The 17114-nt window shown below is 37.5% G+C and overlaps 1 protein-coding gene and 1 long non-coding RNA gene across 14 annotated transcripts in view; one reads left to right on the top strand and one right to left on the bottom strand.

Moving 5' to 3' along the window:
- LOC149127135 (uncharacterized) overlaps window positions 1-17114 on the top strand; it is a 563175-nt gene that overhangs the window by 164442 nt on the left and 381619 nt on the right. The gene's annotated exons all lie outside the window — the stretch shown is intronic.
- Window positions 1-17114, bottom strand: part of RASA2 (RAS p21 protein activator 2) — a 126173-nt gene that overhangs the window by 64833 nt on the left and 44226 nt on the right. For 9 of the 12 annotated variants that reach the window (XM_070072739.2, XM_070072737.2, XM_070072736.2 and 6 more), the window contains 2 exons: window positions 15973-16067; window positions 5957-6033 (listed from right to left, as the gene is read on the bottom strand). In XM_070072739.2, the coding sequence (XP_069928840.1) occupies window positions 5957-6033; window positions 15973-16067 (172 nt within the window). The remainder of the gene's footprint in view (window positions 1-5956; window positions 6034-15972; window positions 16068-17114) is intronic. The other 3 variants (XM_089331133.1, XM_089331132.1, XM_089331130.1) reach the window with 1 other exon arrangement.

Genomic DNA, 17114 nt, shown 5'->3' on the forward strand with positions numbered 1-17114 from the left:
CAAATAATATCTTAATCACTGGGACAAACGCCTGTCCCAATCCTTGACTTTTCAATGTGTTAAGTTTATGATGTTGTTAGAGATCAAAATGGACATAAAGGTTTGTCAAAAGACAAACCTTGGCTGGATGCCAAGACATTGACAATTTTTTAAAACTTTATTTTTAAATGATTTCAGACTTCTAAAAAAGTTAAAAATAATATAAAGAATATGTGTATACCTATCACCCAATCCTAACTTTTTTATTTAATATTTAAAAAAAAATATTTGAAAGGTGGAGTGACAGACAGCTGGAGAAACAGAGATCCTTCACCCCCTGGTTAATTCCCTAAATGGTTGCGATAACCAGGTGCGGGCCAGGCAAAAGCCCAGGAGCCAGGGGCCCAAATACTTGGACCATTCTCCACTTTCTTCCCAGGTGCATTAGCTGGAAACTGGAATTGGAAACTGATTTGGAAGCAAATCAGCAGGGACTAAAACTGGCATTTTGATATGAGATGCTGGCTTTGCAAGCAGCAGATTATCTCATTGCACCATAATACCAGTCCCCAGTGTTACCATTTTATGTAACCATAGCAGAAGTATTACAATCAAGAACACACACTGATATAATATTAGTCAGTAATACTACTAACTAATCTATAGACCTTAAACAAATTTAATCAACATCCTTTTCTGGTCCAGATGCCATAAGGGATCTCACATTGCTCCCTTTAGTTGTCATATCTTCTTCTATTTTTTTTTTTTAATTTACTTATTTGAAAGGCAGACTTACAGAAAGGCAGAGGCAGAGAGACAGAAAAGAGAGAAGTCTTCCACCTGCTGGTTCACTTCTCAGATGGCCACAATGGCTGGAAATGTGCCCATTCAAAGCCAGATTCTTCTAGGTCTCACACATGGGTATAGGGGCCCAAAGACTTAGGCCATCTTCTACCGCTTTCCCAGGCCATAGCAGAGAGCTGGATCAGAAGTAGAGCAGCTGGACTCGAACCGGTGCCCATATGTGTTGCCGGCACTGCAGCACAGTGCCACAGTGCCGGCCCCATCACGTCTTCTTAGTCTCTTTCATCCCGAGACAGTTATTTCATTCTCTTTTTCTGCCCCATGATCTTGCCAGTATTGGCCAGATATTTTGTGGCACATTCCTTAATCTGTGTCTGATGCTTGCCCATGATTAGGTTGTGATTATGCATCTTGGTGTCCTTCTTAATGTGTTTTATCAGGAAGTACTGGATGTCTCACCACTAGGGACATTAACTTTGATTCACTGATTAAGGTAGTATCTATCAGATATTTCATGGATTCCTTCAAGCTAGTTTCAGTGTTCTTTCTCCAAAGATCTATTATTTTTTGAACATTTCCTTACTTTCTGACTTGAAAATATGCTCCTGGCTCATCATATTTTCCTCACCCTAACTCTGAAATCAGCTACTGCTAAAAAGGAGGCCAGGTTCTTTCTATTGCAGCCACACTAATACTGCAGCCATTAGCCACATGTAGCGATTTAAATTAAAATTAAACAAAATCAAAAACTCAATTCTCTAGTCACATTAAACCATCTTTCAAGTTTTCATTAAGGATGGCTAGTAGCTACTGTACTGCACTGTCAAGATACAAAACATTTTCTTTGTCAAGTAGAGACCTATTGGACAGCACTGATTGGAAAACATATTTAGAAACCAATACATGGGTGGAGAGGAATATACAGAATGGATCAGAGGTTTATTTAGTGAAATAATTACAGGAAACTTCCCCAATTTGTTGAAAGAAAGGGATGTCCAAGTACAGGAAGCACATAGAACTTCTAACAGACATGACCAGAAAAGATCTTCATCACGACACATTATAGTCAGACTTTCCACAGTAAAACATAAAGAAAAGATTCTGGAAAGTGCACAAGAGAAATGCTAGATTACTTGTGGAGGATCTCCAAGTAGAGTCACAGCTATGAGTCTACTTGGAGGTCCTCCGAAAGTAATGTGGTGAAACCCTGCAGGCTAGCAGGCAATGTCAAGATACAGGCCAACTCTTAAAAGAAAAAAACTATCAGCACAGAATACTATACCCTGCGAAGCTCTCATTTATGAATGAAGGTGAAACAAAGACCTTCGAACAAACAGAAATTAAAAGAATTTACTACCTTTCATCCAGCCTTATAAAAGATGCATAAGGATGTGCTATACACAGAAACACAGGAAGATAGCCATCATTATAAAAGAATATGAAAGCAGAAAATCCCCTAGTAAAAGTACAGAAAAAACCTAAAGTAAACAATAGGAATATTTATGGGAAAATGTCAGGGCAAAGTCATTACTTTTCAATAGTCATCTGGAACGTAAATGGCCTCAACTCTTCAGTTAAAAGATACAGACTGGCTAAATGGCTTAAAAACCAAGACCCATCTATTTGCTGCCTACAAGAAACACATCCTACCAACAAAGAAACACGCAGACTGAAAGTGAAAGGGTGGAAAAAGATATTTCACGCTAATGGAAAGCAAAAAAGGGCAGTTGTAGTCATCCTAGTAACAGACAAAACAGACTTTAACATAAAAACTGTTAAAAGAGATGAAGAATGGCATTATGTAATAATTAAGGGATCAATTTACAGGAAGATATGGCTGTAATAAATGTATACATACCCAATTACAGGGCACCGGGCTATTTAAAAGAAATGTTAATGGATCTAAAGAGAAACACAGATTCTAATACAATAGTAACAAGGGACTTCAATACCCCACAATCATCAATGGACAGATCAACTAGACAGAAGATCAACAAAGAAACAACAGTGTTAATCAACACTATGGACCACATGGATCTAACTGATATCTATAGAACTTTTCATCCCACAGTTGCAGAATATACATTCTTCTTATCAGAAAATAGAACTTTCTCTAGGATAGACCACATGCTAGGAAATGATGCAAGTCTCAGAAAATTCAAAAATAAATAAATAAATAAAAAATCATGCCATGCATCTTCTCTGACTACAATAGAATGAGGCTGGAAATCAACAACTCAAGAATCTCTAGATCATACACGAAGATATGGAGACTGAATAACATGCTCCTGAATCAACGGTGGGACACAGGAGAAATCAAAAAATTTCTGGAAACTAATGAAGATGACAATACATCATATCAAAAATTAAGGGATACAGTAATAACAGTGTTAAGGTGCTTGGGCCTTGCACCCCATGGGAGACCAGGAGAAGCACCTGGCTCCTGCTATTGGATCAGCGCGCTGGCCGCGGTGGCCATTGGAGGGTGAACCAACGGCAAAGGAAGACCTTTCTCTCTGTCTCTCTCTCTCACTGTCCACTCTGCCTGTCCAAAAAAAAAAAGAAGAAGGAGGAAGTGGTACATTTTCCAAGTACAGAAAATAAAAAATAACTGTCAGCTCAGAATTTTTTATCTAATGTAAACACCTTTTAGAAATAAAGAGAAAATCAAGACATTTGGAGGGAAATCAAAAGCATGTGTCTTCAACAGATCTCCCCTAAAAGAAGGGGAAAGGAAATTCCCAATTCTCTAAGCATAATGACAGAAAGAACCTTGAAACATCAGGAAGAGAAACAGAACAGAGAAAGAGTGAAACTGTGGGTAAATACAATACGTTGACAGTGTTCTCTTAACATTTCAAAATTATGTTAGATGACTGAAGCAAAAAAAATTTAACATTATTTGGTGTGGATGTTCATGTATGTTAAAAAAAAACACTTAAGACAAAGTATGTTATAAATGGGGGAAGGGAAAAGGGAATTAAAAGACGACAGATTTTCTACACTTTATTCTAACTGGCAAAACATCAATACCAGAAGACCATGATGAATTATGTGTACGTTATATAATATCTAAAAGAACCACAAAAAAATGTGGATAAAGAGATACAATACAGCTAGAAAGACACTTAGATAAATCAAATGAAATTATAAAAAAAGTTCAATTAACCCACAGAAAAAAGAAAACAAAAGGAAAAAGAAAAAAAAAAAAGGCAGACATGAGCCTAACATATCAATAAAATATTCAGGGGCTGTCTTGGCTGCTCCACTTCCTATCCAGCTCCCTGCTAATGCACCTGAGAAATCAGCAGAAGATGGCCCAGGTGCTTGGGCCCCTGCACCCATGTGGGAGACCTGGATGGAGTTCCTGGCTCTTGGCTTTGGCCTGGTCCAAATATTGCAGACACTTAAGCATATAGAAGATATCTCTCTCTGTAACTCTGATTTTCAAATAAATACATATATCTGTTTTAAAAATTACATTGAAAGTAAATGGCAAAAAATTCACCAAAATAAAAGATATCAGTGAAAATGATTTCTAAGAAGTAGACTCAACTATATTCTGTCTACAAAAAAGTATGTACAATTTGGATGGATGAATGGGAAAAACCCAATCTCAACAAGTCACATACTGTAAGATTCCATTTACCTAATATTCTTGAAATGATAAAATTATAGACATGGAAACAGATTAAGGCTGTGAAGGGTTAGGTATGATGGTGCACATGAGTGGGTATAACTTTTATTTACTTTCTAGCATGAGGGAAACCTTTATGACCATAGAATAATTCTTTACCTTGATTGTGGTGTTGATTACATAAATCTATACATGTAATTAAAAGATATGTAACTATATACATATATTGTACCAATATAAACGTTCTGGTTTTGATCTTGTGCTATACTTACACAATTTGTAACCACTGAGGGAAACTGAGTGAAGAGTACTGGGGGTCATTCCATACTTTCTTTGTAACTTTCTGTAAATCTATATTGTCTCAAAAAAAAAAAATGTCAAACTACTAGAGTTCAAATGCAGGCTCTACCAACTTCCTAAATCTATCTTTGTATCAGTTTCCCAACTGTAAAAAGAAGATAACAGAAATCTACCAAGTTATGACAAGAAATAAGCAATACATAATAAACAGAATGAACTACAGATATATGCAACGATATGGCTGAATCTTAAAAGTGCTATGCTAAGCAAAAGAAGCCAGACACAAAAGACTACATGAAATGTGACTGTTTAAATAACATTTTAATAAAGGCAAAACTATAAGGATAGTAATCAGAATATGGTGCCTGGAATGGGTAGGAAGAGGGGATTAAGTCCTATCTCTGAGGAATACCTTTGATACAGTCTTGACATTTGAAATCATGCTAATAGTCAATACATTAAAAAATAAAATTAATCCAACAAGGATGGAAGGGGATCTTAAACTGAATGCAAACAAACCAAAATAATCCAAATAACTATATTACCATAACCAAATTGAATCAGGTAAGCGAGTAGTGGAGAGAGGCCTAATTCAAGTAACTTAACTAAATGTTCTAAAAAGAAAATTTTGAATTGTTTTTAATAGGTAAATTCAAATTGAAAAATATTTTTAAAAATAACTGGCCAAAATTCTTTAAAAATGTCATTAGCATGAAAGACAAAGTAAGGCTAAAAACTATATTGGATTATCAGAGATTAAAGAGACATGTCAACTAAACATGTGAGCTTAGACTGGATCCTTTTAAAAAAGCTTTTCTTTTTTTTAATTTGAAAGGCTGAGAGATATAAAAGAGAGGAACAGAAAGAGAGATCTCCCATGGCTGGTTCACTCCCCAAATGCCTGCAACATCCAGGGCTGAACCAGGCTGGAGCTAGGAGCCAGAAATGCAAACTGTATCTTCCAGATAGGTTGCAGGGACCCAACTATCTGAGCTACCATGTGCCACGGAGCACATCAGCAGAAGGCTGGAAAGGAGAACAGAGCTGGGACTTGAACCCAAGTAGTCTGATGGGATGCGGGTGTCTCAACCGGCAGCTTAACCCCCTGAACCAAATGCCTCATCCAGAATTTTTTTTTTCAAGTTTCAGAAGTATTTAAAATATGGAGTTAAGATTCAGAGAATATGAAATGGAGAACTATTTCTAGTTGATTTTGATTAAAAAATATATGCTTACTGTACAACAAGCTGCTGGCACACAGTTCCATTTTCTGTTATCAGTTCATTCAGTTTTAATTCAAGGTGAACTTTACCCTATAATGACAAAAAAAAGTTATAAACTGAGTAGTCTATATTTTACTGACAAAATATTAATTAAAGGTATCTGTTTTTTCAAATGGTATCCATAATATTTAATTTTCACTGAGCACTAGCCCATGGCTTTCCCCACTCTGTGTTTGTTAAATGACCACTAATCAACAGTGTAGATCAAATTTCTGGAGATAAGAAAATAATCAAATGTTCATATCAAACATGGTATTCAAATTTAAGACTTTTAATCCCAGTTCAATAAATATTTGTGTATCTCAAATGTCACAGATCAGAAAGAAAGATGTTAAGTGTTTTAGGAAAATTTGAAGTAACATTATTTCAAAAAAGATAAACCAGCAATAAAGACAGAAGCACTATTATTAAGTCACAGAAATCATATGATACAAAAGCAATAAAAATTAAGATTTATAGATACTTAATTTTATTAAACAAGAAAGATTTAAGGACTATCTACTACATTTTAAGAGGCACTGTAGCAGTGGGTAGGAACCCACAGATGTCTAAGACATAGTCAATACAAGAAGGTTACATTCTATTTGGGAAGGCAATAAACAAAAGATAATACATGGCCAAAAGCACTGATGGAAAGAAGGAACAATGTAAAGGAGTACTTTCTAAAACAGTCATTCATATATTTTTTTTAAAGTTCAGTACTGTAAGTTTAAAGGAATTTAAACTATCAACTTCTCAAGAAACAAAAGCTTAAAAACAATATAACCTATAGCTTGATATTTCTACTCTGCCACTGGATAAGAGCAATTCTAAGCTGGTTAGGAATCAGGGGTGGATTACCTCCACCCAGATGACAAGATAAATCCCCACAACACAAAGTGGCGATTTCAAGGGTATGATGTCTGAGTAATTTCATTATCCAGTCAATTCTCCTCTTTGGAACACACCTTTCAGATACTTTTTCACAGAAACCTAACCTGAATCACTTTTCACTATTTATGGGGAGTTGTTACACAAAAATGAATGAGGTCCACTAGCTACAAAGTTCAAGGTTAGATGAGCAGTAAAAAAAAAAATTTTTTTTTTTTTTTGACAGGCAGAGTGGACAGTGAGAGAGAGAGACAGAGAGAAAGGTCTTCCTTTGCCATTGGTTCACCTTCCAATGGCCGCCGCTGCCAGCGCGCTGCGGCCGGCACACCGCACTGATCCCACGGCAGGAGCCAGGTGCTTCTCCTGGTCTCCCATGGGGTGCAGGGCCCAAGCACTTGGGCCATCCTCCACTGCACTCCCGGGCCACAGCAGAGAGCTGGCCTGGAAGAGGGGCAACCGGGACAGAATCCGGCACCCCGATGGGGACTAGAACCCGGTGTGCCGGCGCTGCAAGGCGGAGGATTAGCCTAGTGAGCCGCGGCGCCGGCTGAGCAGTAAAAATTAATGGATATTAATATATAAAAGTCTGCATGAGAAATCCAAGCTCTAAAGCAATGAAAATATCAACAAGGGTAAAGTTAGCAGCTAAACAGAGCTGAAACTAAATTAAGCAAATCTCCCACTAAAAATCTAAACACAAATATTTATAAAATAATTTACAATTTATAAACTAGGTCTTCTGTTATTCCTGTATTTTTTTAAAGATTTACTTATTTATTTGAAAGAATTACACAGAGAAAGGAGAGGCAGAGGGGGAGAGAGGGAGGGGGGGAGGGAGGGAGAGAGAGGGAGAGGGAGAGAGAGAGAGAGGGAGAGAGAGGGAGGAAGGGAGGGAGAGAGGGAGGGAAGGAGGGAGAGAGGTCTTCCATCCGATGGTTCACTCCCCCATTGGCCACAAAGGCTGGAGCTGCACGGATACGAAGCCAGGAGTCAGGAATTTCTTCCAGGTCTCCCACATGGATGCAGGGGCCCAAGCACTTGGGCCATCTTCTACTGCCTTCCCAGGCCATAGCAAAGCGCTGGATCGGAAGTGGAGCAGTGGGTCTCGAACAGGCGCCCATATGGGATGCCGGCACTTCAGGCCAGGGCTTTAACTTGCTGTGCCACAGCGCCAGCCCCTGTTATTCCTATATTTAATACTTGTAACCTCTCCTATCCAATAGTGACCTTGAAGGGCCACGGTATATAATAATTTGTAGTATTATTCCACTAGGATTTTGCAGTGTTTTTTTTTTTTTTAAGATTTATTTATTATTTATTTGCAAGTCAGAATTACACAGAGAAAGGAGAGGCAGAGAGAGTCTTCTATCTGCTGGTTCACTCCTCAATTGGCCACAACGGCTGGAACTGCGCTGATCCAAAACCAGGAGCCAGGAGCTTCTTCCAGGTCTCCCAGGCGGGTGCAGGGGTCCAAGGACTTGGGCCATCTTCTGCTGCTTTCCCAGGCCATAGCAGAGAGCTGAATTGGAAGTGGAGCATCCTGGTCTCAAACCGGTGCCCATATGGGATGCCAGCGCTTCAGGCCAGGGTGTTAACCCACTGCGCTAAAGCACTGGCCCCTGCAGCGTTTCTTTTTTTCCATTTTATTTTGAGACAGAGAGAAAGAGAGACAGATGGAAAGAAATATTCCATCTGCTGGTTTACTTCCCAAATGCCTATAATAGTCGAGGTTTGGTTAGGAGGAAGCCAGGAGCCTGGGATTCAATCTGGCTCTCCCATTTGGGGTGTAGGGACCCAAGAACTTGAGCCATCATTCACTACCTCCCAGGGTACACATTGGCTGGATGTTGGATCGGAAGAGGAGTAGCTGGGACTCAACCAGGCAGTCAGATATGGGATGTGGGTGTCCCAAGCTGTGACTTAACTACCGTCAAACACCCACCCACAACTAGAATTTTCAATCATGTTTTCTGTTATACCAGTATATTCTGTTACCTGCCTATCAAAGAAGCCTAGAAGCCTTGACAAATACACAAACATCTGCTCTTCAGAACAGTTTTACTATTTTAGTATGCATTATTTCATGATAGAAACTATATGCTAACAAAGCACTTATCAACTCTCAGGAGATCTCTATTTCTAAAACAATGAAAAAATACTAAAATAGAGTAGAAAAAGGTAAAATCATTTTATTCACAATTAAAATCACAGTACTATATCCACTCAAGCCTAGGAAATAAAAATATTAATATGATTCTACCAGGAATCATTATCATTGAGTCAGAGCCTACCTAATATGTTCATTACTCCCACGGACTGGTAAATAGAACATTCCCTGGGTATTAGTCAACAGTAACATAATTGTGTATTAATGTGGTCAAGAAAAGAGTAAGTATGAAACAGGCAGACACAAGACACATACCATTAGGGTGAAACACTAAAATTAAAGGGCACTATGAGTTAAATTAAGAAAATTATTTTTACTCTGCCTCTTAAATAAATAAACCTGAAAAAAAAAAAAGAAAATTATTTCTAAACTAAAAAACACCTCATTCTATGTTAACAGGGAAATATGTACATTATACTTACTAAAAGAAATAAGTTACAAAGTAAAATATAAATTTTTACAAAATATAAAATAAAATATAAATTTATGTACAAATATAAATTTGTAATTTCTACAATATCATCTACTGATACACAGAAATTAGCTTTGGTTGGTAGGATTTCAGAAGATTTTCTTTTTTGCTCTAGATTTTCAAAGTTTCTATTATTGTACTATGTTGCTTTTAGGAAAATGAACAAAAATTTTAAATTAGTTCAAACCCAAATTATCAGAAACCCAAATCTGTGAACATTTAGAAAAATTATTCCTTTTTTTTCACATTGAAGTTTCATTTTACTTATGCCTATAATTTTATAGATTTGGGGTTATAGCAAAACAAGTGTTTTTATAGTTGTTTTTTTTTTTTTTTGTGGAGGGGACAGTTTTAATTCCAGCAAAATATGCCATTTTCTAGACTCCTTTGAGGCCAGAGAGAATGGCTAAGGATAGCTACAGGATACAGTTCTGACCAATGAAAAGGAAATACACATTGCTGGTAGGATATCATAAATCTCCTCTGGAGGAGAAAAACGAAAACTCAGTCTCAAATTATCTTATATTTCCTATTTCAATGTCAAATAAACTATTAGAAATTACTAAACATTCCAGAAGATACAATGAAAAACCCAGGTGAAAAAATAATCAGGGCACCAATTTACAAGATACAAAGTGAAAAATTGAGCAGATGACTGGAACCATTAAATAAATCAAATGAAAAACTTTGAAGTAATAATCAAAATGAAGATATACTTAACAGCAAAGTCGCCATAGCTGAAAAGAGGACTGGTGAAATGGGGGATATGTCAGTCAGTGGAAATACTCACAGTGGGGAGCTGGCATTGTGGCACAGTTGGCTAAGTTTCCACCTGCAGTGTCAGCATCCCATATGGGTGCCCGTTTGTGTCCCAGCTGTTCCTCTTGCAATCTAGCTCCCTGCTATGGCCTGGGATGGAAGTAGAAGATGGCCCAAGTGTCTGGTCCCCTGCACCCGCATGGAAGACCAGAAAGAGTCTCCTGGCTCCCAGCTTGGGACTGGCCCAGCTCTGGCTGTTGCAGCCATCAGAGAAGTGAACCACTGGATGGAAGACCTTTCTCTCTGTCTGTTCCTCTGTCTGTACCTATACCTCTCACATAAATAAATTTAAAAATCTATTAAAAAAATTCACAGTGAAGCACAGACAGGGAAAGAACTTACATATGAGACATGGTAAAATGATCCATTATTCATGTAACTAGAGTGCCAGTAGAAAAATAAGGCAGGAAAAAAGGTAAGTGAAGAGATAATTGCCTAGAATTTTTCAAAGCTGATGAAAGACATTAAGCCACAGATTCAAACGTTCCTAAGAACACATATAGTATAAAGAATAAACACAGCATAGTAAAACTGCTGGAAACAGAAGATAAAATCTTAAAAACACCAAGAGAAAACAGAGTATTAACCACAAACAAGTAATGACAGGAATCTGACAAAGAACTAAAACAGGTCTGATCATAAACATGTAATGTTACTTGGTCCACATGAACTTTCCTATTTTTCATTTTTTTTTATTTATTCATTTTATTTGAAAGACAGATAGGAAGACACAAAGATCTTCTATCTGCTGGTTCATTCCTGAAACGCCCACAGCAGCCAGGCCAGGAATCTGGAGCTCGATTCAGGCTGTGCACATGGTGAAAATGACTCAAGTTCTTGAGCCATCACCAGGGTTCATATTAACAGGAAGCTGGTGTCAGTAGCAGAGGCTGGTACTAGAACCCAGACATTCCAACATAAGATGTGGACAACCCAAGCAACATCTTAACTGCTGCACTTACTGCCTACCCATTTTAGTTCTTTGTCGCATCAGACATACAAAAAGAACACAAGGGAATCTCATTACTAAAGGGTGTTTTTTTTCTTTTCATTTTGCAAAGTGAATAGTTATTACAGTGAGAGGGAAAGCTTAAAAGAAAACATTAACTATTTACTTTGCAAAATAACAAAGAAAAAACATGACACAGTATACTCAGCACGGTGAGCATCTGAAGAGGAAGAAAGGAATCACTGGGTCTAACTTCCCACTGTGATTCCTGCAGTATCTACTACTGCACTGAGCTAGAGTCTAGAGTTTAAAGATATAGTATATACTTTTCATTCACTGTGGCACCACATGCAACTCAACTATTTTATGTGATGGTTAACCAAAAAAAAATTAATATACATTTAGAGATATCAAAGTCTTTTCAAAAATAATTTTAATGTATATGAATTTTATCTAGGCTGTTAAGAACCTAACTCCCACTAAAGGTAACAAACAGCTCCTCTGCAAGTACCTGAAAACTTTCTAGCTCATAATGGCCATAATAAAGCTCTTTTTTTCTTTAAGATTTATTTATTTATTTGGAAGGCAGAGAGAGAGAGAGAGATAGAGACATCTTCCATCCACAGGTTCATCGCTCAAATAACAGCAACATCTGGGGTAGGGTCAGGCCAAAGCCGTGATCCTGGAACTCTATCCTAGTCTTCAACAGGGTAAGCAAGAGCCCAAAACTTGGGCCATCTTTGGCTGCCTTCCCAAGTGCACCAGCAGCGAGCTGGATCGGAAGCAGAGCAACCTGGACTCATGGTACACTCTGATAATGGAATGCCAGCATCTCAAGCGGTGGCTTAACCTGCAGGCCTCCACAGTGAAGTTCTTACAAATTCCAAGAAACTCCCTAGAACTTTCCAATGCCCCCTCCCTTTTCCCTGAGCTTATCTGAGTAGGATTTTGTTCTCTTTACTCCGATACTATTTAAATGATCCTCCTAATCTTAATCTGTCCAAGATTTTTTCATTTATTATTTTTTAAAGGTTTATTTATTTGAAAATCAGAGTTAGAGAGAAAGCAATATTCCACCCACTGGTTCACTCCTCAGATGAATGTAATAGCCAGGGCTGAGCCAGGCTGAAGCCAGGAGCAAGAAGCTTCATCCAGGTCTCCCTCATGGGTAGCAGGAGCCCAAATACTTGGGCTATCTGCTGCTTTTCCCTGGCCATCAGCAGGGAGTTAGATAGGAAATGAAGCAGCCAGGACATAAACTGGCACACATGTGGCAGTTTTACCTACTATTCCACAACAATGGCCCCTGTCCAAGACTTTTTATGACTAACTGTACAGAACAGTGAAAGGTAGCAAAGAACTGTGGACAGGAATTTTATAATCAGACAGTTCTCCTTTGGAATCACAACTCCACGGGTGAGCAGTTCTGTGACTTTGTAGAACTCATTTAACCTCTGAGAATCCCATTTATCTTATTTGTAAAACAGAGGTAATACTACCTACCTCACGTATTAAAAAATAAATGGGACAATGTACATTCAAGTACTTAGTACTGTGCTTGATATTATGGTTTTAATTACTCAATGCAATTATTTGAGTTCCTACTGGACTCACTGTCTCATAGCTTTCACATACTGCCCTAACCAACTGCTCTTAATTTTTAAGTTATTTTTATCAAATTTTATAAAATTTATATGTGGGGGGTATTTCATGCAACAATTGAGTTGCCCCTTGGGACACTAATATCTCACATCCAAGTGCAAAGGGTAAGGCTGAGCTCTGCTTCCGATCCAGCTTCCTGATAGCATGCATCCTGGTAGGCAGCAGACGATAGCTCAAGTAGCTGGGTCCCTCCACTCATATGGGAGACTGGATTGAATTCTAGGCTCCTAGCTTTAGCTGGTCTAAGCCCTAGCTTTTGTAGGGATTTGGGGAGTAAACCAGTGGATGGAAGGTATTTCCTTTACTCTCTGCATTTTGAATAAAATAAATACATAAGCAGGTAAACAAAGTACTAACAAAGTCAGATTTATGTGAACCATGGGTTGCTTTTCTAGACGCACAAAGTTACTTTAGTATCACCAGATCAGTTTGAGGCCAGACAACAATATTCCCAATGGTGTTATATTAAACTAAAAAGTGATATGCATCCCTCTTCTCTTCCTTCTAAAATTTATTTTAAATAGTGGGGCAAATCTTAGAAAATACTACCTTTTAAGACACAAGAGCTATAAAGGTTAATAAATCATGCTCATGAAAACTTCTAGCAAACTTTAAAATGACAACATTATACCTAATAGGTAAATGCTGCTTCCAGAATTTTCATGTTTCAAAGATCAGTTTTATATATACTATCAAATAAAAGTCTCTATCCCAGTGCAGTCTCTAATATGATCTCCAAGAATTACATTAAAATTATAATGTAGATTTCTGCTTTTGGAGAGCTGGCACACTTAAATCCTTCAGCAAACTTACACTGGTTTCTAAGAATGCACTTAATAAATTATCTTAAAATAATCCTCAAATCTTATTTTAGACCAAATTTTTAAAGCCATTTGTTATATCACCTTTTGTTAAAACTACTAAAAAGAAAAACTGGTACTTTAAAACTTTTCCATCTGTCTTCTGGTTAAGACATACTGGGGGAAAAGTAAGCCAACTGACTGATGGTAAACAGATATTTTACATACATATAACAATTAACAGCTTTCAACTTTACTCTTAAAGATACCTCACTTAATTCTTACAAGCATGTAAGAAACATACTTTTATTCTCACTTAACAAAAATGAAATTTAAATTCATTAAATCACACATAGAAAGTAGGACCTAAATTTTCTTACTTCTAATGTAAACTCTTTCTACTTCCTCACATTGCCTTTCACCTGGAATGCTTACAATACTATGATCTAAATAACAATTCTCATCAGATGTAAAGAAAAGAATATTAAAATGGGGTAGAATGGATAAAACAGGAAAATCATGAGTTATATTTTGTTATTTAAGGAGAGATTTTAGTGTACAGATTCTAATCTTTCAATAATTTCATCAGGGGCTGGTGCTGTGGCACAGCAGGTTAACGCTGAAGTGCCGGCATCCCATATAGGCGCTGTTTCTAGTCTCAGCTGCTCCACTTCCCATCCAGCTCTCTGCTATGGCCTGAGAAAGCAGTACAAGATGGCTCAAGTCCTTGGGCCCCTTGCACCCGTGTGGAAGACCTGGAAGAAGCTCCTGGCTCTAGGCTTTGGATCGGCGCAGCTCCGGCCGTTGCGGCCCATTGGGGAGTGTACCATTGGATGGAAGACCTCTATCTCTGTCTCTACCTCTCCCTGTAACTCTTTCAAATAAATAAAATAATAAACCTTTTTAAAAAATCTCATCAGAGGCCGGCGCCGCGGCTCACTAGGCTAATCCTCCGCCTAGCGGCGCTGGCACACCGGGTTCTAGTCCCGGTCGGGGCGCCGGATTCTGTCCCGGTTGCCCCTCTTCCAGGCCAGCCCTCTGCTGTGGCCAGGGAGTGCAGTGGAGGATGGCCCAGGTGCTTGGGCCCTGCACCCCATGGGAGACCAGGAAAAAGCACCTGGCTCCTGGCTCCTGCCATCGAATCAGCGCGGTGCGCCGGCCGCAGCGTGCCGGCCGCGGCGGCCATTGGAGGGTGAACCAACGGCAAAGGAAGACCTTTCTCTCTGTCTCTCTCACTGTCCACTCTGCCTGTCAAAAAAAAAAAAAAAAAAAAAAAAATCTCATCAGAGAATGCTTGAGAGGTTATAAGGAAATGGAGACACAGGCACTTTATTTGCAAATCATCTGTGGGTGCATGTGCAGTGCTTTTTTCTTGTCTTAAATGTCTGTCTGAGTCACAGTGCAAATTATAACTTCTTAGATGAGACTCCTCTTTGCAGTTATGCCCTTGGGAAATAAATTCACAACCCTTAAAATACTTTGTAAATAAACAGGTTGACAAAAGAAAGATTCTTTTATATATAGAAAACATAACAAGTTAAACCTCTCTGGAGAAATAGAAATTTCATCTATGTGGCCAAACATACATCTTTATTCACATACAGACACTATAAAAGGCCTCTTAACTTTGGCAAGCAGGAAGATTAATAAGGGTAATGATACCCTTTCAAATAAAAGAGGTGAACAACAGAAGGGTGGGTGGGAATGAAGGCTCTGCATGGTGGGATCAGGCACAGTTTGAATGAATAACATTTTCCCAAGGGCAGCTTAATAGAGCATAAACAGTGCATCCTGATCAGAATAAATAAAATAACAGACTTCAAGGGATTCTGAAGGTCAGAGTTAATAAAACATCTTTTCCCTTAAAGCTTTCTACCCTTTTAAAAAATTAATAATTTCCTACCAAGACTCAAACAGAAAAACTGAGGGAAGAAAAAGGAATGTTCTCCATAATACAATCCCCCTCAAACCTATGCATGCTGCATATGCACATGCATCATTCTCAAATTCATATGGCAAAGCCATTTTCCTTCAGCTCCGTATTACCCAAAGGTTCATATTTCATGCTAGAATTTAAAACACAGTATAAAAGCTCTATCTACATCAACTGGTGTAACTGGTATGCATGCATGTAAGTATGTATTTTTACATATGCATGTACATATGTATTTATTTTTACTCGTTTTCCATATGTGACAATGTCCAGCATTACTTACACCTTAATATTTACCTGAACCTCTGAATTAGAGTCAATAGGCTGTAGTGAAAACCAAGTTTCTTTGCCACTGTGGTTACTCAAGTCTTCTTTTTTGATGGCTACTTTTCCTGTAGAAAATAAATAAAACAATATGAGAAAACATATTTTGTATACTCCTAAGTCTCATTAGTACTGTTATATGTACTTAGTGGAAGATATTTTAAAATAATTTATACCTAAATTTTTTAATTTAAAAAATCTCTTTATAAAGTAGTTTTCTATATTTTAAACATGAAAGTATATCATTTCACTTTACCCCTTGGCAGACCTTTCTCTGGATCATTCTGAATCAGAGGATTAGATAAAAATTCAGTTGTATTTATAAGCAACTACACTTTTTAGTACTTATTCAGATTCATGCTTTTACCCAGAATCCATTCAGTACAAAAAGCTATGTACAATGGCAGTGGAACCAACTCTTCTCAATTCTTTAATACTATCAATAAATTCTATGTTCAGGTTAATTTTAAGCAGATATATTTGGAATTAAGAATTTTAAAGTTCCAATTAAGAGAAAAGAGAATCATAAACCACCAACAAAATTGAAAAGAAATTTGGAGATCGATGATGAAAACAATTTCATTTTTAAAAATCACTTATTAAAATAGCAAGCACTGTGTTGCTTCAGTGCATACAAAAACTAAGACAGTTCCCTAAAGAATTTCTCTCTTAGGGAAATATACAGTACAATGAACAAAGTAGTATGAGAGGAAGAAGCAGAAATGTTCTTACTATAATGTCTTGTTATACAAAGCATTTCCTTCCTCAATTCAATATTTAAGTAGACACAGTTTTGCATATGACGATTATTTATTCCAAGATTCTACAAAAAAGCTTCAACAAAAGTTAAAAACAGATCACTTTCTTACACTTTGTCAAGTAAGAACCCTTTGACCTACTATATAACTTGGTTTTTTGGTTCAATATTCAGTATTTGAAAATTTTAAGAAAAATGTAAAGAAACTTTGTCATGTTATGTCAACTTATGTGTATCAAATGAAAAAGAAAAGAATGACATGAAAACTATTGTTAAAATTTTATTTTGGAATTAACTGGTGAAAATAGTTACACAACTCTATGAATATACTAAAAATCTGGGGCCTGCATTGTAGCAC

The sequence above is a fragment of the Oryctolagus cuniculus genome, chromosome 4 (genome assembly GCF_051225735.1).
Source record: "Oryctolagus cuniculus isolate XC-2025 breed Fujian yellow rabbit chromosome 4, ASM5122573v1, whole genome shotgun sequence".
Taxonomy (NCBI): domain Eukaryota; kingdom Metazoa; phylum Chordata; class Mammalia; order Lagomorpha; family Leporidae; genus Oryctolagus; species Oryctolagus cuniculus.